The sequence below is a fragment of the Petromyzon marinus genome, assembly GCF_048934315.1.
Source record: "Petromyzon marinus isolate PM22_M1 ecotype Great Lakes invasive population chromosome 68 unlocalized genomic scaffold, UKy_Petmar_22M1.pri1.0 chr68_unloc.1, whole genome shotgun sequence".
Taxonomy (NCBI): domain Eukaryota; kingdom Metazoa; phylum Chordata; class Hyperoartia; order Petromyzontiformes; family Petromyzontidae; genus Petromyzon; species Petromyzon marinus.
The window spans coordinates 5,318,873-5,344,727 of NW_027422597.1; the positions used below are offsets into that span (position 1 = coordinate 5,318,873).

General features: G+C 48.8%; 1 protein-coding gene across 1 annotated transcript; it reads left to right on the forward strand.

Annotated features, from left to right (window-relative positions):
* The first annotated feature begins 2,133 nt into the window (after window positions 1-2,133).
* LOC142908050 (E3 ubiquitin-protein ligase TRIM11-like) lies at window positions 2,134-25,186 on the forward strand. Its single transcript, XM_076058219.1, has 6 exons — window positions 2,134-2,691; window positions 3,217-3,312; window positions 5,820-6,053; window positions 6,175-6,197; window positions 10,379-10,482; window positions 24,642-25,186. Exons 1-6 carry the CDS (start codon window positions 2,134-2,136, stop codon window positions 25,184-25,186), a joined length of 1,560 nt encoding a protein of 519 aa, XP_075914334.1.
* Window positions 25,187-25,855: the final 669 nt, after the last annotated feature.

The following is a 25,855-nucleotide window of genomic DNA, read 5'->3' on the forward strand; positions in this document are numbered from 1 at the left end:
AAACCCCCCCCCCCACATCGTCACACATCGTCACAAATGTCTAACGCCCCCCCCCCCCTTAGGTGCGTGACGTCATTTATGGACGGCCCCTTAAGTACAAGTACGTAAGTACATCTACTTTGTTTCATAAAACCCTATTTATTAATTAACATTGTAATTTTGTTAACGAGTGAGAACCAAAGGGGTGCAAGGCTGCAGTGAATGTGAATAACCACTGATGTAGAGATCGAGATCTACAGATGAGTGAGGAGGGGTTCAGAGTGGGGGTGGCCACACACAGTAGTCACGTGATGAGTGGGAGGCTTCAGCTGGTGTAGAGACAGAAGAGATACCGGCAGAACCGGCTGAGGACGACCCCTGTAGAAAGTAGATTTCGTTGTTGCGCTCTTTGTGCCGCAGAACAATTTAACAACAATAAAAATAAATTAAATCAACAAATCTACAAAGTCTCTAAGAGTGACAATACACAGCAGAACTGGACGAGTAAATGTACCCGCCCCCATCATTCGCTTGACCAATGAGAGCACCGTATGCTCTGAACCAATCAGATGCGAACCCCATCCCACCCCACACGATTCGATTGTCACGATTCGTGGTAACGATTTATTTTAAAAATCTATTATTTAAATGTTTTTTGACTTAAAACTTTCGTGACTGCAGGAATTCATATTATTTGGTTCTTTCAGTAAAGTCACGTAGGTAGAAAAAATAATAATACAAATAAAGGGAATAAAAATGCCACGACATTTCGTTTAGACGTTATCTCCCCAATGTGATCACGGTGCGTGTAGCCAGGTGTGAGTACTCACGAGACCAGGGCAGAGTCTCAGGTTCACCTAAAATAATCCTCGCCACAGAAATGTCGACTGAGGGCCTCTACTATGCCTGTGGACCAGAGGTCTCCAATTTGAAGGTTTCTCAGAGGTGGCTCTTTGATGTCTACTTCAGTGGGCCGTTCCCTAACACTGCTCTACCAAGGGATCAACACTCGATTCACTAATTTCATGACGTGACAACAATAGCACAAACAGGTTAAGCTGTGTGGAGTTAATGGATATAGTGATGTCATCAAGCAGCTGGATGATATCACCAAGCGTCGTGGTGATATTGGTGCCACTTAATGGTGAACGCCGATTGCCGTTCATGTTATAAGCAGTCGGTGTGGCTGTGAATGGTGAATAGTCGGCACGGGAATCTTCAGTCTCGGACAAGGTGAGATACGGTGACATCGCAAACAGTGGGTGTTGGAGGAAGGTAGAGTGGGTGATAGATTCACACTGCAAAAAAAGCCTCAAGAATCCAGGATGGGTCACGGGAGTCTGTGACAAACTCCATCTCAGATGCCAAAATTACATTCAAGCAACTCATTACATTGGGATAATTACGTGGATATGGAATTACAGGACATCATTAAATATCTACAACTACATCAACTACTAATTATTTTACCAGGTCAAGCCCACTGAGCGATGTTGCACTTTTTCATAAGCGACCTGGCACAAATGATTGTGCAATGAAGTGGCTTATCAGGTAGAAATGTATTGCAGCCAAGTACTCTCAATACGTGATGTTGATTCTAAATGTGAAGCGAAAAACCGGAGGAGCCAGAGAAAATTCCACGTGACCACACGGTAGAGAGACGCAAACTCCTAATATACAGCCAGCATCAGATAAAACCCAGATCCTTCTGTACACCAGGCGAGGGAGATAACATTGCTGTCTTACCATAGACACCGAATTGTGCACTGAGCTGTGGAAGGATGAGTCTATCTCTCGATACTCATCTCACGAATGAGCTTTCGAAGCTGATCCTCTTTGATTTATGTTAATATCAAAAACAACTAATTTCTTTAAGTGTATTTTTTTCTTTTCATGTGTTTTTCTAAAGAGTAGATTATTTTGATATATTCTGTTAATTAAAGTTAAATCCCAACAGGTGTGTACAGTAGCCGTGTGCATTGTGTTTGTACACATAGGATGCAGGTTCACATTCCAGGCAGTCTCAATGTCAAAAACGACAATGAAAATATTTTAAGAATTTTACTTCCTTCTTCACCGTCGCTATAAGAGAGAGGCCCTGGTCCAGCGTCTCACTGAGCCACACAGCGAGCGATCCCAGCGAAGCCATGGGTCATGGCGAGCGCAACTCCCAGTGAGAGTGTGGATAGTGAGCTGTGCTGCTCCATCTGCCTGGACACGTTCATCTGCCCATCCACGCTGAGCTGCGGACACTCGTTCTGCCTGCGGTGCCTGGAGGTCGCCTGGGAGACGGCGAGCAGCTTCAGCTGCCCGCAGTGCCGAGCTACCTTCCCTGTACGACCCCAGCTGAGGAGGAACGTGGCCCTCGCCAACCTGGCAGAGCAGCTCAAAGTTGGAGACGTGATGGCCGCGGTCGTCGTGTGTGACATCTGCAGCGATGGACACACTCCTGCAGTGAAGACCTGCCTGAGATGCGAGATGTCCTACTGTTTTTCTCACTTTAGGCCTCACCAGGAGAATCCCAGGTTGAGGGACCACACTGTGGTGGATCCTACTGCGAGCTTGGATGAGCGAAGATGTCCTAATCACAAAAGGGAGCTGGAATTCTACTGTACAGTAGAGAGCAGCCTGGTCTGCTCAACTTGCACCATCGCAGATAAACACACAGGACACAAGGTCCTGACGCTGAAGGATGAGCACGAAACACGGAAGGTGAGGCCCTCAGAGTGAGACACCATAACACGATCTGACCAAATCTGTCACTCTGCTACACAACATCTAATGAAAAACATTATCGTGTGTTCATGCTCTCCCTTTTGAATATCTGTCTCTCTGCCTGTGTAGCTAATCTTCTGGTTTGCATTCTAGGAAAGAAACTGAGGATGTATTGAATCCTAGGCTTTCATTAAACATAATTGCCATATAAAGTAATTGAGTAGACATAGATTTGAGGCTGATATCACAGCCCCCTTAGAAACAATTATATTTAATTTATCTTTTAAACTAGACAGCTGTAGTCACATGGGCCCATGTGTCCGAGTCGTTACGTACACCAAGCCAGCACGGCTCACACCGGCTGCTGCTACTACCCTTGCCCCCCATCTCAGTCGCTGTACAAAGGCAGCATGGAGATGAGGGCCTTCGCTGTGGAGGGGTCGTTGTGGAGGGAAGGGCGGTATGAGGGGTGGCTCAGGGGGCTGGAGTCTCCCACTGGTGACGTCTCGTCTCTCACTCCAGACTCGCGTAGGGGAGGAGACGCGAGCGGTGGAGGAGAAGAGGAAGGAGGCGGAGGAGTCCGTGAAGCGGATGGAGGCCGCTCGCAAGGAGGCGCAGGTACCGTGTCCGGGTCGGGCTTTTTGACCCCTGTCACCTCCACCCAAGGCAGAAGTCATGGAGATCACAATTATTTCAAGCGAACTTCGTGCAGCTTCATAACTTTGATACCTCCTAACTATATCATTCACTTTGGAACTCAACATCAACTACAAGTGGGTTTCACTTTTACTACATTCGATATCCGCATTGGCAAGTCTGCTGTGAGGGTGGGTTTCTTGGCATTGCGTCTTCCACTCCTGTGGCAAAAACTAAAGTGTAAAGAGTGCCACGGATTCTAGTGGTGGGGCTTTTGTGCAGCTGTTGCACTGCACAGGAGGTCATGCACCGGCACGGACGCAGAGGCACGAACACCACACAGCTGCACCTCACGTCGTCCCTAATCGCATTACCGGAGTTTATTTTGATAACAACTAATTTTTTTTTATTTTACCAGGTAAGGCCCCACTGAGCTGTGTAGATTTTTTCAGAAGCGACCCTGGCTGTCACAAATGATAGTAGCTCAACTAATTTGCTGACATCATCACGTGAAAATATATAGCAGCAGACCCAGAGATACATAGAGACCCATAGAGATACATAGAGACCCCTATAGATACACAGAGACTCATAGACTAAACTATTTTTATTTCACCAGGTAAGGCCCCACTGAGCCATGTAGCTCTTTTTCAGAATGAACCTGGCTGTCCCAAATGATAGTTCAATGAAATGGCTTATATAGGTGGAAATTGACAGCAGAAAAATACTCTAAATACAGTACTCTAAACGCTTGCTTGAACTTGGAGACACCCTTGGGCTCTGCGGGTTCTTCACAGCAGATAACGAATGCCTTGGACTATAAACCCGAGTCGGACTTGTGAGAAAACCCGACCTGGATTATACCTATTCTAGATGTGGAGAGAAAAGCCGGAGGTCTTGGTCAAAAATCCAGGCAGGCATCATGGTCGTGGTCGAACCCACGACTCCCTGTACACCAGGCGAGGTGGTTAACATCTCGCCACATCTCGTCGGACCCAGGAGGGGAACCCCCGGACGCGGAGTGCCCGAGTCTCAACATCCACGACCCCAGCGCCCTCTAGGGGAGAAACAAGAAGAGAGCGGCACCCCTCTTGCCCCCTTGGCATGGATCGACTCAGTCCCATGGGCGCCTTGTCACTTGGGCATGATTCACCACTAGGTAATATTATTTAATTATTTACCAGGTAAGGCCCCACTAAGCTGTATAGCTCTTTTTCCAAAGTGACCTGGCTATTACAAATTAAAGCTCCACCAAGTGGTTGACATCATAATTATCACATGGAAATTTATAGCAGCAGCCAATATACATAGAGACCCATATCGATACATAGACACCCATAGAGATACTAGACCCATAGAGATACCTAGACATGTGTAGTGACTGTGAATGTCACTGTGTGATGCCGGCCTTGCGAGGCCACGACAGATAATGTAATTACGTGCAGCCTGGTTACTGGGCGTAGTACCAGCCCTAGCGGGGCTTGGTTGAGCGCTGGTTAGCGCAGAGGCACCACGTACAGTGTGCAGTGCGGGCTCCCGGTGAGGGAGCGAGAGAGAGTCAGCCAGCCAGGGTTACGTTGGGGCATGATACGCTGGTTGACCTGCCGACACGTGACCAGATGATATTGGAGGGGGGCCACCGGTAGACGGGGGCCGCTGGGTGGTCATGTGGTATAGAAGAGCTCTTGGGAGCCTTCGGGAAAGGGCCAGAGAGATCGAGAAGGTGGGCGGGGCGAGAGGCGGAGCCAGCCCCAGCCCAAGTCGATATAACGGGTGCCCTGTTTGGGGCTCGGGGTTCTTGATTGTTGGTGAGTGAAGATCCACGTCAGGTTGAAGAAGCCTGTAGCCACGCAGTCCAGGACGCAGCTCGTGGTCCGGACCGGGATAGCGGAACCGTGTCTAGTTCTGCCATAGCGTGGTTAGATGGGCGTTCAACACCCGAGTGTAGGTTACATTATGTTGTGTTGAGTTGATGTAATAAATAGTGTTTCTCCCAAGACAACGTCTGCGACTTAGTTGGACTCACTACACATGCAGAGAGATATATAAGCAGAAATAGAGATAGAGAGGCACCCCAAGAGAGAAATAGAGACCCATAGAGACCAATAGACTAAACTATTTTTTTATTTTAGCAGGAACGGCTCCACTGAGCTGTGTAGTTTATTTTCCAGAAGCGACCTGGCTATTACAAATGAGAGCTAAAAAAAGTGGCCGCTGGTAATGTGTAAACTGATAGGAGCCAAATACTCTAAATGCGCAACATTGATCCTAAATGTGGAGGCAAAAACCGGAGGACCCAAATAAAAATCCACACAACCACAGAGCGAACGAACCCCAAATATACATCAGGCGTCAGGGTCAGGATAGAACTCCAACCTGCTGGATACCATGTGAAGGAGTCAACATCTCCTAGCCACCACGGCGCCCACACGCATACACGGAGTAGCTCATGGCTCAAGGAGCCAACTGTGGTCCCCGCGTCTCCGCAGGAATCGGTTGCTGGGATCAGGGATCGCGTCGTGGGGAAGTTCGCCCGCCTAAGGAAGGCTCTGGACGAGGACGAGAGGGAGGCTCTACATCGCGTGGCCGTGAAGGAGCACGACCTGCTGTCCCGGATAGACGAGGACATCGCTCGTCACAAGCAGGAGATCGGCGAGCTCCAGGCCACGGCCGCTCGCCTGCATGCTCTGCAGCACGAGAGGAACTCGCTCGCTTTCCTGCAGGTGGGAATCACCTCTGTGGAGATGCCATTTGGGTGTCCAGAACAACAGAGCGGGCAGTGGCAATGAGACTCGTGGTCCAAGGGTAGAGACTTCACTCATGATCTATCCCTCTCTTCCACAGGGGCACCTGGAGGTGATGCGCAGGTACAGATCCATAACATCTCATGGTTAAACACTCAAAACACAGGATGTGTGTGTTAGACACACTGGATGTGTGTGTTAGACACATGGGCTCTGTGTGTTAGACACAGGGTGTGTGTGTGTTAGACAAACCTCAATTGGCGGAGCCAGGAGATTCAATCTCTACCCTTGGGGCTCCTCCCGAAACAACGAAAAGCCACTTCGTGTGGCCACGTGGAATGTTCGAACGCTCACTGCGGAGGAGAGGCTGCCACTCCTCTGTCGGGAGCTGAACCGGTACCGCCTGGATCTCTGTGGCATACAGGAGGTCCGGTGGACCGGTTCTGCCTCCTGCCACCATGAAGGGTGGACAGTCCTCTATTCGGGGCAGCAGACTGCCAACAACAGGGTGTGGCTCTTATTTTGAACAAAATAATGAATGGGTGTGGGAGCGTGGTGGTGAGGTGTGGGAAGCTGTAAGCCCCAGGCTACTTTGGGCTCGCCTTCCCATCAACCGGAGGTGAGGAGTGGTGATCATGGTTATTTATGCCCCCACCAAAGATGAACATCCGTGGAGGGATGCTGGCAAAGCCGATGAGTCAGATGCCTTCTATGACCTCCTGTCACAGGTGCTGACTAAAGTGGCCCCTCGGGATAGAGTCATCTTGTTGGGTGACTTCAATGCCCGAGTTGGTCATGATGCTTGCACCTGGTCTGGAGTGATTGGAGGGCATGGGCCAGATCAGCTCAATAACAACGGTAGGAGGCTGCTAGATTTTTGTGCAGCCCATGGGCTTGTAATTACCAACACGCTGTTCTGGCATCGGCGCATCCACACAACATCATGGATGCATGCCGGGTCCAAGGAAGAACATCTGCTGGGCTACATAGTGATGGACCAGTGGATGCGTGCACATGTCCTTGACACCAGGACCTACCATGGAGCTGATCTGCCAACTGGCCATAGACTTGTCATCTGTTAGATGCGCCTGCCATTCTTCCATTCCCGTCGTGGGTGTACACCCAGGACCCCATTCCAATCCAAAGTGGCCTGGTCTTTGTTATCTGATGAAAGTTCCATGCGAAAATTTCATCATCGCTTGCGGCTGGGGTTGGCATCGTTCCCAACTCCTCCTGATATCGAGGTTAAATGGGCGAGGTTTAGGACTGCGTTTTATGCAGCTGCAATGGCTGCTTTGGGTACGCAGTGCAGACCTCCCCAGAGACCCTGGCTGACAGAGGAGGTGTTCAGGATGCTTGAGAAAAAGCGACAGGCCCACTGTCATCGACTACAGAATCCCACGTCAGAGAATGAGGAGGCTGAACCGCAGCCTTCGCTCGGAGGTTCGGAGAGCTGTGAGGCACTGCAAGGATGGGTGGTGGTCGCGGGTTGCTGAGGAGATGGAGTCTGCCTCAGTGGCCCGCGTTCACAAATCTCTATTTAACTCTATCAAAAAAGTAACCTGCAGCACCACACCTATTACCATCATTAGGGGATAAAAAACGGTGATACAATCTCCGACCCCAGGAACAGGTTTGCAGATTTGCTGAGCATTTCTGTGAGGTCCTGGGGGAGGGGAAATCCTTCAGCCAGGAAAACATCATGGCACAAAGTGGGGATGACCCTGCTGAGGCTGCAGTGCCTTAAATATTGGAAGAAGTCACCCCCTGTGAGTGGCTGGCTGAGGTGCCATCTGTTGAGGAAGTACTGAAGGCGATCCAGAGTCTGAGACCAGGAAAGGCCCCAGGTAGAGATGATCTCCCAAGCGAAATGCTGAGGGAGGGTGGCATTTGTGCACAGACTGCCCTATATGACATCATAACAACAGTCTGGACCACGGGATGGGTTCCGCAGGATTGGAAGGATGCCCTGGTGGTCCCCCTCTTTAAGGAGGGGGGACGCACAGACTGTAACAATTACAGGGGCATCTCACTCCTCAGTGTGCCGGGAAAGGTCCTGGCAAGGATTATTCAACATCGCCTTGCTAGAAACGCTGAGGAGAGGCTTGCGGTGCCCAAATACGGTTTCAGGAAAGGGAGGTCTTGCACGGATGCCATATTTTTTGTCCGTCTGCTACAGCAGAGGTGTAGGGATTTCCAACAAGACTTACATCTCTGCTTTATTGACCTGGTCAAGGCCTATAATACCATCAGTAGGCCTGGCCTCTGGGTTGTTCTTCGTGCTTTCGGAGTCCCTGACCCTCTGCTCATGATCATTAAGGACCTTCATGATGGTGAGCGGGCCCGGGTAGAATTACGTGGCCGGTGGTCAGAGCCATTCCCTGTACACCTTGGGGTGCGACAGGCTTGTCCTCTGGCTCCCACATTATTTAACATCTATTTGACCACGTAGTTCGTGAAGCCTTCAATAGCTGTAACAAGGGAATTTCAAATTGATACAGATATAATGGGAGGCTGATCGATGCCCGGGGACGATCAAGGGATGGCGCCCTATTGGTCAACCACTTTATGTATGCCGATGATTTGGTAATTGCTGCTCATTCAGAGGAGAAGTTGTAGACGCTGCTGCTGAAACTGGAGCGTGCCAATAAGAGGTGGGGCCTTACCATCAGCCCCACCAAAACTAAGCACCTGCCTCACAACTCCCGATCGGTGATGGGCAGTTGTGAAGAGAGTGGAGAGTTTCCCATACCTGGGCAGTGTGCTCATGACCGGCTCCGGTTTAACAGCAGAGGTCTCACTCCGAATCAGTCGAGCGGCAATATCTTTTCATCGGTTGTGTAACGCTGTGTGGAAGCTACCTGGTCTCTCGCTCCGCGCGAAACTCCACGTCGTCTCGCCCACGGTCATTCCCTTCCTTCTCTATGCTTGCGAAACTTGGACCAATCTAATGCAACATTTTCGCCGGTTACAAACATTTAGGCTGGCCTGCCTACGATCCATTCTGTGTCTAACCAGGCTGGATTGTGTGATGAGCTCACAAATACTTGAAAGATCTGGACAAATTCCCATTGGTGACCTCCTACGCCAGGCAAGGCTGCGTCGGCTGGGCCATGTAGCCTGCATAGACAGGCAAGGCTGCGTTGGCTGGGCCATGTAGCCTGCATGCCCAGGCACCGCATGCCTAAACACCTTTTGTTCTGCCGGATCGAAGTCGAAGCTTCAGGTCTTCTTGGCCACAGTCATTCCCTTCCTTTTCTATGCTTGCGAAACGTGGACCCCCCTAATGGAGCATCTTCACCGGTTAGAAACATTTAGGCTGGCCTGCCTACGATCCATCCTGGGTTTAACCAGGCTGGATTATGTGAGGGGCTCACAAATCCTTGAAAGATCTGGGCAAAGTTCCATCGGTGAGCTCCTCCGGCAGGCAAGGCAGCGTTGGCTGCGTCATGTAGCCCGCATGCCCAGCCACCGCATGCCTAAACAGCTTTTGTTCAGCCGGATCGAGGGGGCTAAACGGGCGCGACACGGGCTAGAGAAGAGATGGAGTCACATGGTACAGAAGGACGTGGAGCTGAGTGGACTTGCCGATGACTGGTACCAGTGGTGTCAAGATCGGCCTCTGTGGAGGAGGCTCGTGAAAGACGCTACTGGGCAGTTGGAGGCATTCGCCCTCCAACAACAACGGAGGGCAGAGGAGCGACGGTCACAACAACGAGCGGAGAACCGGGTGGCTAATGCACAGCAAGTTGGCACAGTAGGGGGCACAGGTGGTGCATCAGCCAGTCATCTGAGTCATTTCAGTCAGTCGACCCGTGGCACCTGGGTCTGCCCCGTGACCTCCTGCCAGCGGGCATTCGACACTTCACGTGGCCTGAAGGTGCACATGGCCTGGCACAACCGTCGTGGTGACGTCACCGCCACTTAGTAGCGAATGGCGGTTGTTGTTGTTGTGAGTGAGACACCGGCTGTATGTGAGATACGGGCTGTGTCTGAGACACGGACTGTGTGTGAGGCATGGGGTGTGAGTCAGACACGGGCTTTGTGTGAGACACAGCCTGTGTGTGAGACATGGTCCATGTGTGAGACACGGGCTGTGTGTGAGACACTGGCTGTGTGTGAGACAAGGGCTGTGCATAATACACGGGCTGTGCGTGAGACACTTGCTCTGTGTGGGACACTGGCTCTGTGTGAGACACGAGCTGTGTGAGACACGGGATGTATATGTGGGTACAATGGATGCTGAGTTTTCCAATGCTGTCGTTACAAGAGGCTGTGTGTGATGCTGTTGGTGGTTGTCCCAGGAGAGAGATCCCAAAGGAATCTGCACCCCCACCTGCCACTTTACTGGACGTCACCACGATCCGTTCCCTTGAAAGGGTCATGCGCAGACTCCTGCCTCTCGTCTGTGAGTTCCTCAGTCTTGCACCCGCGTCTCCCACTGTGTTGGACTGCACTTCTGTGCTCCCCACCTTCATCAACTTTTCCTTTTATTTTACCAGCTAATGAACCCACTGAACCATGTCGCTCTTTTTTCAGAAGCAACCTGACTATCACAAATGACAGCTCTATGAAGTGGCTCATCACGTGGATATTTATAGCTGCAGCCAAATTCTCTGAATGCAAATTGATTCTAAATGTGGAGGGAAAAACGCAAGGAACCAGGGAAAAATCCACGTCACCATGGGGAGAGAGACGCAGACTCTGAAAGAGAGCGACATGGATCAGTGGGCTCTAACCTGGTGAAATTAAATTAATTTAACAGTTTAAATATTCTACCAAACCCTACTGCTGGGTACTGGGGCAAGTGCTGTTAGCGAGTAGCAGCACCTATGAAGGCCGGCACGGCACACGAGGGGGTGGGTGGCCAGCACCACGCCCGTCTACCTTCGTCTCTTTCGTACCGAATGTTTACACATCAAACCAGCAGAGGGCAGTGCAGCGTGAACCATTGTTGTACTGTACTTCTACGCTTCAACGTTCATGATTCCCACCATCGCCAATGCGCACCGACCAGAGCGGTGAAGTATGGTCACATAACCCACCCCAGGACGCGCACGGCGCGGGGAGGCGGCCATCCAGCAGCGGAGTGACAAAATGCCTGTGAGTGGATGTGAGAGTGTGCGAGGCTGTGGTGGCCATTGTACAGTCGTCGTGTTTGTAGAGAAACGCTGTGAGAGTGGCGTTCACATCGTCGTGCTGGTGTAGCGATGTAAATGAGCTGTGTACACTTACCTGTAGGGGCACACAGTCCAGCAGGGGCAGTCGCTATATCCCTAGCCCCAGAGCAGGAGGGGGCTGTGGGGTGTTCTAAGATCCCCCGGGACCCCTCCTAATGGGAGGGGGCTGCTGTGTGTCCTGGGATCCCCCGGAGCCCCCTCTGGAACCTTCAGGAAGGTAGGCGGAGTCAGGGCTGACACACCCGGGCTGTGTATAAAAGCCGGACCCCTGGAAGGGTTCGGGGCCAGTCCAAGACAGAAGCAAGAAGACCAGCTCGATAGAATCCTGGGACCCCTAGCCCTGCTGCCCTTGTCAGGGCCGGGACTCTGTGTGGCTCAGAGGTGAGACCCTGGGAACCCCCGGCCGATGTCCTTGTGGGGGCCGGTCCGAGTGGGCCAGTGGTCGGAACCCGCACCCTGGCTTGGTCGGATTAGAGTAGCCTCCCCGAGGCATCCACAGCCGGAGGACCAAGAGTTGTGGTCCCGTGTTAGGGGACGTTAGCCCGGAGGCAGTACTTCCCCAGGCAGTGGTTATAGAAGAGCCGTTGCCCTGAGTGTCCCGGGATTGTACTGCCGAGTATTGTGTTAATAAATAGTGTTGCCTCCAAGATCAGTCTCCGACGTCTCCAGAATCCACAACACTACACTGGCATCATCACCACTGTTCACTGCCACTGTACACACACCACTGGTACTGATAGTGTAGCGGGTAGTTTGTGATAAACTACCTCAGGGCGTGACGACCCAGCCTTACAGTAGTCCCAGGCACAGCTGGCACGGCTGTCAGTACCTTGTAAGGGCCCCTCCCAGGGCCACGCGGTTTTCTCACTGCCTTGTGAGTGTCTCGGCTAATGGAGTAAACCCCTACAGATAATCAGGAGTGGGGCCCATCAGGCGGTTTTGTGACGCACTGTGGCACATTCCTGGCAGCCCCTGAGGCCAATCTGGTACCAAACGTCGTGCTATGCACTCCTTTGGACATCACCAGCAAGGCCGAGGGGGGGATCCTGATGCACGGGCAACCCAGGATTTCCAGAGTAACCTGCCCGGGCTTTGTGCCAACAAGAGGTGCAAAAATGGGGAGAGGACACTCCTCGGCCACCTAATCGTGGCCAAGAAACACGGATGGCAGCAGTCACGGGTTATAAGCTCATTTTAGATTGGCGTAAAAAATGGGTGCCACGGGTTGCCATCGTCGGTGGGAGGGGTCATTGCACCCCAATGGATAGCTACCGCCACCCGCCTCAAGCTGGGCAGCCCCCGGCCAATAAGGTGCTTTCCCGCAATGGCTCACCTGCTTCAATAGGTCCTTTGACCTTATGGTTCATCACCAGACAAATGGGCTGTAACACCTGCACCAGACAAAAGCAAAACAAAACGAAATAAGGTTCCAGCCCTTCATTTTGCAAGCTGGAATGTACGTACAATGTGTTCTGGACTCTCCAAAGATCTATTGCAGATTAAGGACATCTACAAGATTGCAGTTATCGACCGGGGCCTGGCGAGACTCCATGTGGAAATTGCACCACTGCAGGAAACCCGGCTTGCTGGCAGTGGCTCACTATGAGAGAGTGACTACACTTTCTACTGGCAAGGAAAATAGCAGAACGAACCAAGGCAACACGGTGTTGGGTTCGCCGTCAAAAACACACTCCTTGGCATGATAGAACCACCAACTGCAGGCTCCAAGCGGATTCTGCTCATGAGACTGCTCACTGCTTCTGGCCATGTAAACATCCTGAGTGTCTACGCCCCAACACTCTACTTACCTCTGGATATTCATGACCAGATCTATGAAGAGCTTCACAATATTATTCACAAAATCCCCAGCGTTGAGCACATGTTTCTGTTTGAAGACTTCAATGCAAGGGTTGAGGCTGACTACGACAAGTGGCCCGCATGCCTTGGCTATCATGGCATTGTAAAGAACAATGCCAGTGGCCAAACACTACTGGAGCTCTGCTCATACCACAATCTCTGTATCACAAACTCATTCTTTCTCACAAAACCATGCCATAAAGTCTCATGGAGACATCCAAGGTCTCTTAATTGGCACCAACTGGACCTTGTCATCACCCGATGAGCCCTCCTCAACTCAGTACTCATCACACGCAGCTAACACAGTACAGTCTGTGACACCGATCACTCGCTGGTATCCAGCAAGGTCAGACTACGCCCAAAAAGGATACACCGCCTCAAACAAAAGCGCTACCTACGTATTAACTCTGCAAAGACCTCCCTCCCAGAGCTCAGTCAATCATTCCAACACAGCCTTGAGCAGTCTCTACACGACACACCAGATGGAAGCATGGAGACAAAGTGGGCATACATCAGAGACGCCATCTTCAATGCAGCCATCAATACCTTCGGCAAGCAGACAGGCAGAACACAGACTGGTTTGAGGAACACCTGGCTATATTAGAACCCATCCTCCAAGCCAAGCGCATGGCGTTCCTGAAGTAAAAGCAAGTCCAAAGTACAGAATTATTAAGGGCTCTGAAAGCTGTCTGCAGTGCAGCTCAAACAGCCGCCAACAACTACTGGGTGACACTCAGCAGTAGGATCCAACTCGTCTCTGACACTGGTAATATCCGTGCCATGTATGAATGCATCAAGACAGCCTTTGGTCCAAACATCAGGAGGACTGTCCCCCTTAAATCCAGCACAGGGGCCATCATCACTGATAAACAAGAGCAAATGGTCAGGTGGGTAGAACACTACTCAGAGCTCTACTCACGAGACAACGGTGTGTCAGAAGCTGCCCTTGCTGCTGTAAAGCCCCTACCAACGATACACGAACTGGACAATGTTCCAACCTTGAAGTAACTTGACAACGCCATCAACTTACTAGCCAGTGGGAAGTCCCCAGGACAGGACGGCATCACACCTGAGGTAGTGAAATGTGCGAAACCTGCCGTCCTCACAAAATTCCATGAACTTATCTGCCAGTGCTGGGAAGAAGGAGCAATGCCTCAATACATGAGAGACTCCAATATTATCACCCTATATAAAGACAAGGGTGACCGTGGGGACTGCAATAACTACCGCGGCATCTCCCTGCTGGGCATCGTGGGGAAAACCTTTGCCTGTGTGGTCCTCACAGTAGGTTACAGATACTAGCTGAGAGGACGCATCCTGAGGCTCATTGTGGCTTGAGAGCAGGAAGGTCCACAATTGATATGCTCTTCTCCTTGCGTCAGCTATAGGATAAATGTTGAGAACAGAGAATGCCCCTGTACTTGGCATTCATTCATCTTACAAAAGCGTTTGACCTCATCAGTAGGGGAGGCCTCTTCAAACTCCTCAAAGTAAGCGGCTGTCCACCGAAGCTGCTGGCAGTCATCTCCTCTTTCCATGACAACATGAAAGGAACAATACAGCACAGCGGCTCCAGCTCAGAGGAATTTCCCATACTCAGTGGTGTAAAGCAGGGGTGCATGCTTGCTCCAACACTGTTTGGCATCTTTTTCTCGCTTATGCTCACACATGCCTTTGAGACAGCAGAAGAGGGAGTCTTTCTCCATACACGATCTGATGGCAAACTCTTCAACCTTGGCCGTCTCAGATCCAAATCCAAAGTCCGCAAAGTCTTCATCAGATAACTCCTATTCGCTGATGATGCCGTGCTGACAGCTCACACAGAACAAGGTCTGCAGACACTAATCGACCACATTGCCAATGCCTGGAACAACTTTGGCCTGACAATCAGTCTGAAAAAGACCAATGTCATGGGCCAGGATGTCAGAGACACCCCTTCCATAAACATTTGCAGCTACACCCTGGGAGTCGTTCAGGTCTTCACCTACTTGGGTTCCACCATCACCTCCAATTTGTCCCTTGTCACAGAGATTGACAAGCGTATTGGGAAGGCGTCTACAGCTATGTTCAGGTTGACCAAAAGAGTGTGGGAGAACAAATCCCTAACGCTCAACACCAAAGTACAGGTGTATCAGGCCTGCGTCCTTAGCATCCTCATCTATGGGTCTGAGTCCTGGACAACATACGCCCATCAAGAACATCGACTAAACACATTCCACCTCCGATGTCTCAGGCGCATCCTCGGTATCAAATGGCATGATCGCATTCCAACATCTCAGTCCTCAACTTGGCCAACATTCCCCACATGTACTCTCTACTCAGTCATAGGCGCCTGAGATGGCTTGGACACGTGCGCCACATGCAGGATGGCAGAATACCCAATGATGTCTTGTACTGCGAGCTGGCATCAAACACACGGGTCACTGGTCGCCCAGTCCTGTGCTTCAAAGATGTCTGTAAACGGGACATGAAGAGCTGCGACATGAACCCAAATGACTAGGAGAAAACTGCCGGCGACCGACTCAGCTGGCAGCAGGCTGTGAAAACAGGCCTCAGGAGAGGCGAGGAGAAAAGCCACACTGCTTGGCAGACCAAGAGGGAGCAACGTTAAGAAAAAGCAACAAACACCTCTGGAGCTGCCACCGCATTCACTTTCCATTGCTGTGGCAAGGATTGTCACTCAACGATTGGCCAACTAAGTCATTCTAGACCCTGCAAAACCGACAGCTGACCATGTAAAACGCAAAAGAATTGTCTCTTGAGACACACAGGCCTATGTATTAGTATTATATTATTTTATACAGTGAGGGAAACAAGTATTTGATCCCCTGCTGATTTTGTACGTTTGCCCACTGACAAAGAAATGATCAGTATATAATTTTAATGGTAGGTTTATTTGAACAGTGAGAGAGAATAACAACAACAAAATCCAGAAAAACGCATGTAAAAAATGTAAAAAATTGATTTGCATTTTAATGAGGCAAATAAGCATTTGACCCCCTCTCAATCAGAAATATTTATGGCTCCCAGGTGTCTTTTATACAGGTAACGAGCTGAGATTAGGAACACACTCTTAAAGGGAGTGCTTCTAATCCCAGATTGTTACCTGTATAAAAGACACCTGTCCACAAAAGCAATCAATCATTAGATTCCAAACTCTCCACCATGGCCAAGACCAAAGAGCTCTCCAAGGATGTCAGGGACACGATTGTAGACCTACACAAGGCTGGAATGGGCTACAAGACCATTGCCAAGCAGTTTGGTGAGAAGGTGACAACAGTTGGTGCGATTATTCGCAAATGGAAGAAACACAAAAGAACTGTCAATCTCCCTCGGCCTGGGGCTTCATGCAAGATCTCACCTCGTGGAGTTGCAATGATCATGAGAACGGTGAGGAATCAGCCCAGAACTACACGGGAGGATCTTGTCAATTATCTCAAGGCAGCTGAGACCATAGTCATCAATGAAACAATTGGTAACACATTACGCCGTGAAGGACTGAAATCCTATAGCGCCCGCAAGGTCCCCTGCTCAAGAAAGCACATATACATCCCCGTCTGAAATTTGCCAATGAACATCTGAATGATTCAGAGGACAACTGCGTGAAAGTGTTGTGGTCAGATGAGACCAAAATGGAGCTCTCGCCGTGTTTGGAGGAGGAATGCTGCCTGTGACCCCAAGAACACCATCCCCACCATCAAACATGGCGGTGGAAACATGCTTTGGGGGTATTTTTCTGCTAAGGGACAGGACAACTTCACCGCATCAAAGGGACGATGGACGGGGCCATGTACCGTCAAATCTTGGGTGAGAACCTCCTTCCCTCAGCCAGGGCATTGAAAATGGGTCGTGAATGGGTATTCCAGCATGACAATGACCTAAACACACACGGCCAAAGCAACAAAGGAGTGGCTCAAGAAGAAGCAGATTAAGGTCCTGGAGTGGCCTAGCCAGTCTCCAGACCTTAATCCCATAGAAAATCTGTGGAGGGAGCTGAATGTTCAAGTTGCCAAACGTCAGCCTTGAAACCTTAATGACTTGGAGAAGATCTGCAAAGAGGAGTGGGACAAAATCCCTCCTGAGATGTGTGCAAACCTGGTGGCCAACTACAAGGAACGTCTGACCTCTGTGATTGCCAACAAGGGTTTTGCCACCAAGTACTAAGTCATGTTTTCAGAGGGGTCAAATACTTATTTCCCTCATTAAAATGCAAATCAATTTATAACATTTTTGACATGCGTTTTTCTGGATTTTTGTTGTTCTTATTCTGTCTCTCACTGTTCAAATGAACCTACTATTAAAAGTATAGACGGATCATTTCTTTGTCAGTGGGCAAACGTACAAAATCAGCAGGGGATGAAATACTTTTTTCCCCTCACTGTACCTACGCGACTTTAACGAAAGAACCAAAGAGTATGGATTCCTGCAGTCATGAAAGATTCAAATCAAGATTATTATATCAAATATTCACTGATTATTATTATTATTCATGAGTGATTCTTATTATTATTATTATTCATGAGTGATTCATAGTATGTGTATACAGATACTAGCGATTATTAGTATGTGTACACTAATGTAGTGGGTTCCACGGAGACCAGAGATGTGGTATTCAGAGGCAACACGTTCATTCTTAATTAGGTACACGGTCCCTAATACAGAGGGGTAACGACCCCTCTACCCGACATCTATGGAGGTACAGCCTCCGGACTACCGTGCCCTATACACGGGGACATCTACACTCAGCCCTCCGGCTACAATGGGTTCTAGGGGAGGCTAACAGACCCGACTCAGCCAAGGTCCTCAGGGACTCAACCACTGGCCCACGCTCGGCCTCGGCCCTTAGAATGGTGTCAGGTCCCAGGGATCCCCAGGGTCCGACCGCTGGCCCGCTCAATCCCGGCCCTCAGAAGGACGTCGGGACTGGGGTCCTCGCCTAGCTGCTCTTCGAGCTTGGTCTTCCAAGAACTGCCCCAAGCCGTCCCGAGGTCCGGCTTTTATATCCATCCGGGGGACTCTCCGCCCCTGGTGCCGCCCCCCTTCTAGAACTTTCCAGGGGGCTCCGGAATAAGCCTCCAACCCCTCAATTGGGGTTGGGGTAACCTACTCTTTGGTTCTATTGGGTAAAGGCACGTAGGTAAAAACTAAAATAACAAAAATCACGACGTTTCGTCCACAACACAAGCGGCCTTCATCAGGTGAAGGGACGAGACTGTCTGGAGGACAGCGCTGGAGTGAAAAAAGCCACGCTCAGATCACGACCTTTAAGCTGTGTGAGAAGAAACAAAGCGCATTGACAAAGGAATTAGCATATAATTTAGCATTGAAATGACTGAGTGATTAGCTTGTGACTGGTCACAGAAATGGCTATGTTAAAGTTAAAGCATACACATCCGCAAAGGCACCCCTTGACAAAGGAATTAGCATAGAATTTAGCATTGAAATAGCTAAGTTAAAGTATACACATCCGCAGAGGCACCCCTTGACAAAGGAATTAGCATAGAATTTAGCATTTAAATAGCTGAGTGATTAGCTTGTAACTGGTCACAGAAATAGTTATGTTAAAGTCAGAGCATATACATTTACCGAGGCACCTAGTACAAATCAAACAGGAGAATTTAGCGAAACACAACCACCCTCAGACCGCGGACCTTTAAGCTGTGTGCGAGCAAACAAGGTATCCTGACAAAGAAATGATAAAAAAAATAGCATTTGATTGGCAGATATTAGAAAAGAGGTGGTGATTGTGCCGGTGGACTTGCCGTTTGGCGCGGGGGGGGGGGGGGGAGTTTACCTATTGATGGTGTGAAAAGGGAATTTATAAGAGCTGCGAAAGTTTGGGGTACCACTACTTGAAAAATATACTGTACCATTGAAATTAGTTTAATGTTTAGTTCGATTTAGAACATCTTTCCAATGGTTGCTTAATTTGAAACCATCTTCTCGGTTGAAATTGTGTCTGTGTTTGTAGATCTGAATTACCTCGTGAACAAATCTCTGATAAAAACCCGTGGGTTTGCAAAGAACCTTGGTATCGGAGACAATTATATCGTGATCACTCACAGCGTTGTAACAGTGATCAGCCACGGCAGAAGAATTCGTTTTGCCTGTTTCAAATCTGATTTGTGCTCGCGAAATCGGTCAGAGACATGTCGCTTTGTCTCCCCGATATAGCAATCACCGCAGGTACAACTCAATTTGTAAACCTCGGGGTACTGTAAGTCAGGAATGACATCCTTCACGGATGGGATCAGATCACGAATTTTGTGTACTGTATTGAACCGGACCTGGATCTTGTGTTTGTTTAGAATTTTGGAAATTTTTTTAGTAACGCCTGCTATATATGGTAGTATGATGGTTTTGACCGGAGTATCAAGTGGTTGTTTCTGTATGGAGGGAGAAACAGCTTGGCGGATGGTACGGTCAGAGTAACCATTCCTTTTGAGGGCCAGGTGTACATGTTTTAATTCACTGGTCAGGTGGTGTTGGTCCGAAATGCAATGAGCCCTATGGTATAAAGTTTTGATGAGATAATTATTGTGGGCTGGGTGGTGGTGGGAATCAGGTTTCAAGTAGGAATCTGTGTGGGTGGGTTTCCTGTAGACAGAATGCCCTAATGAGCCATCAGGTCTCCTCTCAAACAGAACATCTAAGAATGGTAACTTGCCATCTTTCTCCACTTCCATGGTGAATTTTATGGCGGGATGTCTGGAATTGATGTGGTGTAGCATAGGTTCAGAGCTGGGAGGCCATGTGGCCAAATGACGAAGGTGTCATCCACATATCTCTTCCACAGGGAAGGTCTGAGGGTGGAAGTCTGGATGGCGTCTGATTCAAATTTCTCCATGAAAATATTGGCTACCACTGGTGACAAGGGGGATCCCATGGGGGTATCCTCATTTTGTTTGTAGAAGGAGCCATTCCAAGTAAAGTAGGTATTGTTGAGGCAGTGCCGAACCAGTGCAGGTGTGTCGGGGTCTAGTCCATGTTGGACCAAATTTTCAATTATTTCAACGGTATCAGTTACTGGGACCTTGGTGAACAAAGAGACCACATCGAAGCTGACAAGGATATCGTCAGGGGACAGTACAACGTCTTTGACCATAGAGACCAATTGGGATGAGTTAAGTACTGCTGAGGCGGTCTTGCCAGTGAAAGGCAGCAAGGTATCTGACAGAAAACGGGCTAGTCTATAGGTAGGGGAGTTGATCGTGGATACGATGGGTCGTAGTGGGGTGCCTTCTTTATGAATTTTGGGAAGACCATATAATCTAGGGGGTCTTGCAGCAGAAGGTTTTAGGGAGGGACGTTTAGTTAGGTCGATTAGGGAGGTCGAACTTGTGATGATCTTGTTGGTTTTCATCGCTAGGCTATTGGTAGGGTCATTTTTTTATTTTTTAGTAACTTCCATCGTTGAGCAGATTCTGGATTTTGTTGTTGTATGAATCTTTATCTATAATAACAGTAGCGTTGCCTTTATCGGCTGAGAGGATGACAATATCACTTCTGTTTTTTTTTTATTCGCGAGTTCAGAGCGTTCATTTTTGCTGATGTTACTAATTGGTTTCTTAGCATTCTTAAGAATAATGGCTATTTCAGCTCTCGCAACGTCTGCTTGGATGTGTCCTACGCCTTTGAGGGCTACATCGACCTGACAGATGATATCATCTACTGGTATGTGTTTTGAGGTGACAGCAAAATTTAGTCCCCTATCCAGTACTGTTTTCAGATTGTCCGAAATCGGGGTGCTACTCTGATTAATGACGATTTTGTTAACATCTAGTTTTGTTATATGTGGAACTGGGTTCTTCTTTGATTGGTGGTTGAATTTAGAAATCAGGTTAGCTTTACATTTGGCTGACAGTGACTCAGCAGAAGAAGCAGTCATGTTGTCTACGTGATTCCAATCAGAAGGTGACATTTTTTGTGTTAACATTAAATGAGCTTGTAGGAGAGTCCTGTCTAAAGTATCGAGTTCAAATCGGAGTAGCCTTATCCTCTCTGAGATTAAAGATAGGCTGGCCTTAAGCAGAATCTGTTTAGAATTCGGAGAAGATACAGCAGCAGAAGTGAGTGTGAAAGCGATGGGTATGACCTTGTGATCGCGGCATCTTTTGAGGAAGGTCAGCGTCTCGATGAGCTGTGACTTCTTGTCCCGTTGTCTGTTAAAAGCTCTAACAGATAGGTGAAAGCCCTCCCCATAGAGGTTATCAATTCTAGATTTAAAGCTTTCGTGACTGCAAGGATCCATACTCTTTGGTTCTATTGGGTAAAGTCACGTAGGTAAAAAATAAAATAATAAAAATCACGACGTTTCGGCCACAACACAAGCGGCCTTCATCAGGTGAAGGGACGAGACTGTCTGGAGGATAGCACTGGAGTGAAAAAAGCCACGCTCAGATCACGACCTTTAAGCTGTGTGAGAAGAAACAAAGCGCCTTGACAAAGGAATTAGCATAGAATTTAGCATTGAAATGGCTGAGTGATTAGCTTGTGACTGCTCACAGAAATGGCTATGTTAAAGTTAAAGCATACACATCCGCAAAGGCACCCCTTGACAAAGGAATTAGCGTAGAATTTAGCGTTGAAATAGCTAAGATGAAGTATACACATCCGCAGAGGCACCCCTTAACAAAGGAATTAGCGATAGCCAATATTTTCATGGAGAAATTTGAATCAGACGCCATCCAGATTTCCACCCTCAGACCTTCCCTGTGGAAGAGATATGTGGATGACACTTTCGTCATTTGGCCACATGGCCTCCCAGCTCTGAACCTTTTCCTACACTACATCACTTCCAGACATCCCGCCATCAAATTCACCATGGAAGTGGAGAAAGATGGCAAGTTACCATTCTTAGATGTTCTATTTGAGAGCAGACCTGATGGCTCATTGGGGAATTCTGTCTACAGGAAACCCACCCACACAGATTCCTACTTGAAACCTGATTCCCACCACCACCCAGCCCAAAAGAATTATCTCATCAAAACTTTATACCATAGGGCTCATTGCATTTCAGACCAACACCACCTGACCAGTGAATTAAAACATGTACACCTGGCCCTCAAAAGGAATGGTTACTCTGACCGTACCATCCGCCAAGCTGTTTCTCCCTCCATACAGAAACAACCACTTGATGCTCCGGTCAAAACCATCACACTACCATATATAGCAGGCATTACTAAAAAGATTTCCAAAATTCTAAACAAACACAAGATCCAGGTCCGGTTCAATACAGTACACAAAATTCGTGATCTGATCCCATCCGTGAAGGATGTCATTCCTGACTTACAGTACCCCGGGGTTTACAAATTGAGTTTTACCTGGGGAGATTGCTATATAGGGGAGACATAGCGACATGTCTCTGACCGAATTGGTGAGCACAAATCAGATTTGAAACACGGCAAAACGAATTCTTCTGCCGTGGCTGATCACTGTTACAACGCTGTGGGTGATCATGATATAATTTTCTCCGATACCAAGGTTCTTTGCAAACCCATGGGTTTTTATGAGAGATTTGTTCACGAGGCAATTCAGATCTACAAACACAGACACAATTTCAACCGAGAAGATGGTTTCAAATTAAGCAACCATTGGAAAGATGTTCTAAATCGAACTAAACATTAAACTAATTTCAATGGTACAGTATATATTTCAAGTAGTGGTACCCCAAACTTTCGCAGCTCTTATAAATTCCCTTTTCACACCATCAATAGGTAAACTCCCCCCCCCCCCCCCCCCCCCGCGCCAAACGGCAAGTCCACCGGCACGTACACCACATCTTTTCTAAAATCGGCCAATGAAATGCACATTTTGTTGCTTATTTCTTTGTCAGGACACCTTCTTTGCTCGCACACAGCTTAAAGGTCCGCGGTCTGAGCGTGGTTGTGTTTCGCTAAATTATCCTGTTTGATTTGTACTAGGTGCCTCGGTGAATGTATATGCTCTGACTTTAACATAGCTATCTCTGTGACCAGTTACAAGCTAATCATTCAGCTATTTCAGTGCTAAATTCTATGCTAATTCCTTTGTCAAGGGGTGCCTCTGCGGATGTGTATACTTTAACTTAGCTATTTTAATGCTAAATTCTATGCTAATTCCTTTGTCAAGGGGTGCCTTTGCGGATGTGTATGCTTTAACTTTAACATAGCCATTTCTGTGAGCAGTCACAAGTTAATCACTCAGCCATTTCAATGCTAAATTCTATGCTAATTCCTTTGTCAAGGCGCTTTGTTTCTTCTCACACAGCTTAAAGGTTGTGATCTGAGCGTGGCTTTTTTCACTCCAGCGCTGTCCTCCAGACAGTCTCGTCCCTTCACCTGATGAAGGCCGCTTGTGTTGTGGCCGAAACGTCGTGATTTTTTATATTAAATTTTTTACCTACGTGACTTTACCCAATAGAACCAAAGAGTATGGATCCTTGCAGTCACGAAAGCGTTAAATCTAGAAGAGAAGTTGGGGTAACCTGGCATCCCAACGGTCCGGCTCTCCCTCAGCCGTCCCATGGTGGCACCCCCTACAGATCCATGTCAGCAACTGCAGGTTAGCATGTATAACGCGATTCGCGATGTCTATATCCGACGCTACACTAACGAAAATTAGTATATTCTTTGTTGTTTCGGTAAAGTCACGTAGAAGGGAAACAATAAAATAATAAAAATATAAAACGATAAAATTCTCACGACGTTTCGACTGCAACACAAGCAATCATCGATAGGTTTGAAAACCACAACAATACATTTTGAAAAAAGTGGTGGTAATTTTTAACGTTAGTACCACGGAGAGAGATTTGACAGTTTGTTCAGATGGACGAGTCCATCTGTGTTCGGAAAAGAGGAGGGGGGAGACGAAACATAATGGATGCGGTCTGAAAGCCACCCTAAGCGTGATCAATCAATTAAGACCCGAAATGGTTTATCAAATCCTTCCAATGATTGCTAAGCCAAAATCCATCTTCTCCGTTGAAATTGTCTCTGTGTTTGTATATGTGGATAGCCTCATGAACGAATCTCTCATGGTAGCCAAATGGCTTGCAAAGAACCTCTGTCTTGGATAAGTCAATGTCATGTGAACCTACTGAATTAAAACAGTGATCCACCACGGCCGAGGTGTTGGTCCTACCGCGTTTCAGGTCTGCTTTATGTTCACGAATGCGGTCTGAGACATGTCGTTTGGTTTCTCCAATGTAACTACTACCACAGAGGAAACTTAGTTTACGCCAGGGTACTGTATGTCCGGAATCACATCTTTTACAGACGGAACCAGATCACGGATTTTACGTAATGTGTTGAATGTGTTGAATCGGACCGTAATGTTGAATCAGACCGATTCAACATGTGTGTGTACACGCCACGTGAGTGTGTGTACATGCCATGTGTGTGTATACACGCGACGTGTGTGTGTACATGCCACGTGTGTGTGTCCACGCCACGTGTGTGTGTACATGCCACGTGTGTGTGTACACGCCTCGTGTGTGTGTGTGTACACGCGTTGCAGTGATGGCTGGACGTCGTCACTCTCCTCTCCACAGATGGACGCTCACCAACTCTGGACACAAACTCAGCCCACGACGACCTCCAGATTTCCTCAGATCTCAGGACGGTGACACGGAGTGATGTCCCCCAGGGTCGCCCCCATCACCCACACCGCATTGAGTGCTGGCCACAGGCCCTGTGCTCTGAGAGCTTCTCGTCGGGTCAGCACTACTGGGAGGTGGACGTGGGGAGAGCGGGGTGGTATCGGGTTGGAGTCGTGTACGGGACGATCCCACGGAGAGGGCATGGTGATGAGTGCGGCCTGGGAGGGAGTGACGTCTCCTGGTGTCTACAGAAACGTGGCGCCAGATTCTCAGTGCGGCATGGCGGGGTAGCGACCTCACTGTCGGTGCCTGAGCCTCCGCAGAGAGTCGGGGTCCACCTGGACTGGGACGCAGGGCTGCTGTCGTTTTACAGCGCAGACTCCATTGCGCCGTTACACTCATTTCACCAAACCTTCCCTCAGCCCCTACACCCTGGGCTGTGGGTGGGGTTTAACGGTGCCTCAGTGAGGATTGTGGATCTGAGTGGTGCGTCCTGAGAGAGGTGAAAGTGAACAGCGGGCAGACGCCACGACGCACAGCGCTCGCCACCTTCGTGTTGTGTTGGTGGATCACCACAAACACAACAACCATCACCAGAACCACCACCACAACCACGACCACAACCACCACCACCACAACCACCACCATAACAACCACAATTATCACCACATCCTCCACCAAACCACCACCACAACCATTACCACCACAACCACCACAACAACCATCAGCACAATCACAACAAGAATCACCACCACAACAACAATCACCACCAAAACAATCACCATAACCACCACAACCATCACATCCACAACCTCCGACACAACCTCCACCACAACCACCACCATAACCACCACCATAACCAACAGCACAACCACCAAAACCACCACCATAACAACCACAACCATCACCACATCCTCCACCAAAACCACCACCACAACCACCACAACAACCACCACAACCATAACCAACACCTCAACCATCACCACCACAACCTGATTGTTGTTGTGGTTGTGGTGATGGTTGTTGTGGTGGTGTCGGTTGTTGTGGTGGTTGTGGTAGTTGTAGTAGCTAGACGGTGTCACGTGACACACCGTGGTGCTGGTGTTGATGACAGCGGTGTGGTAGTGGTAATAGCTAGATGGTGCCACGTGACGCACCGTGGTGCT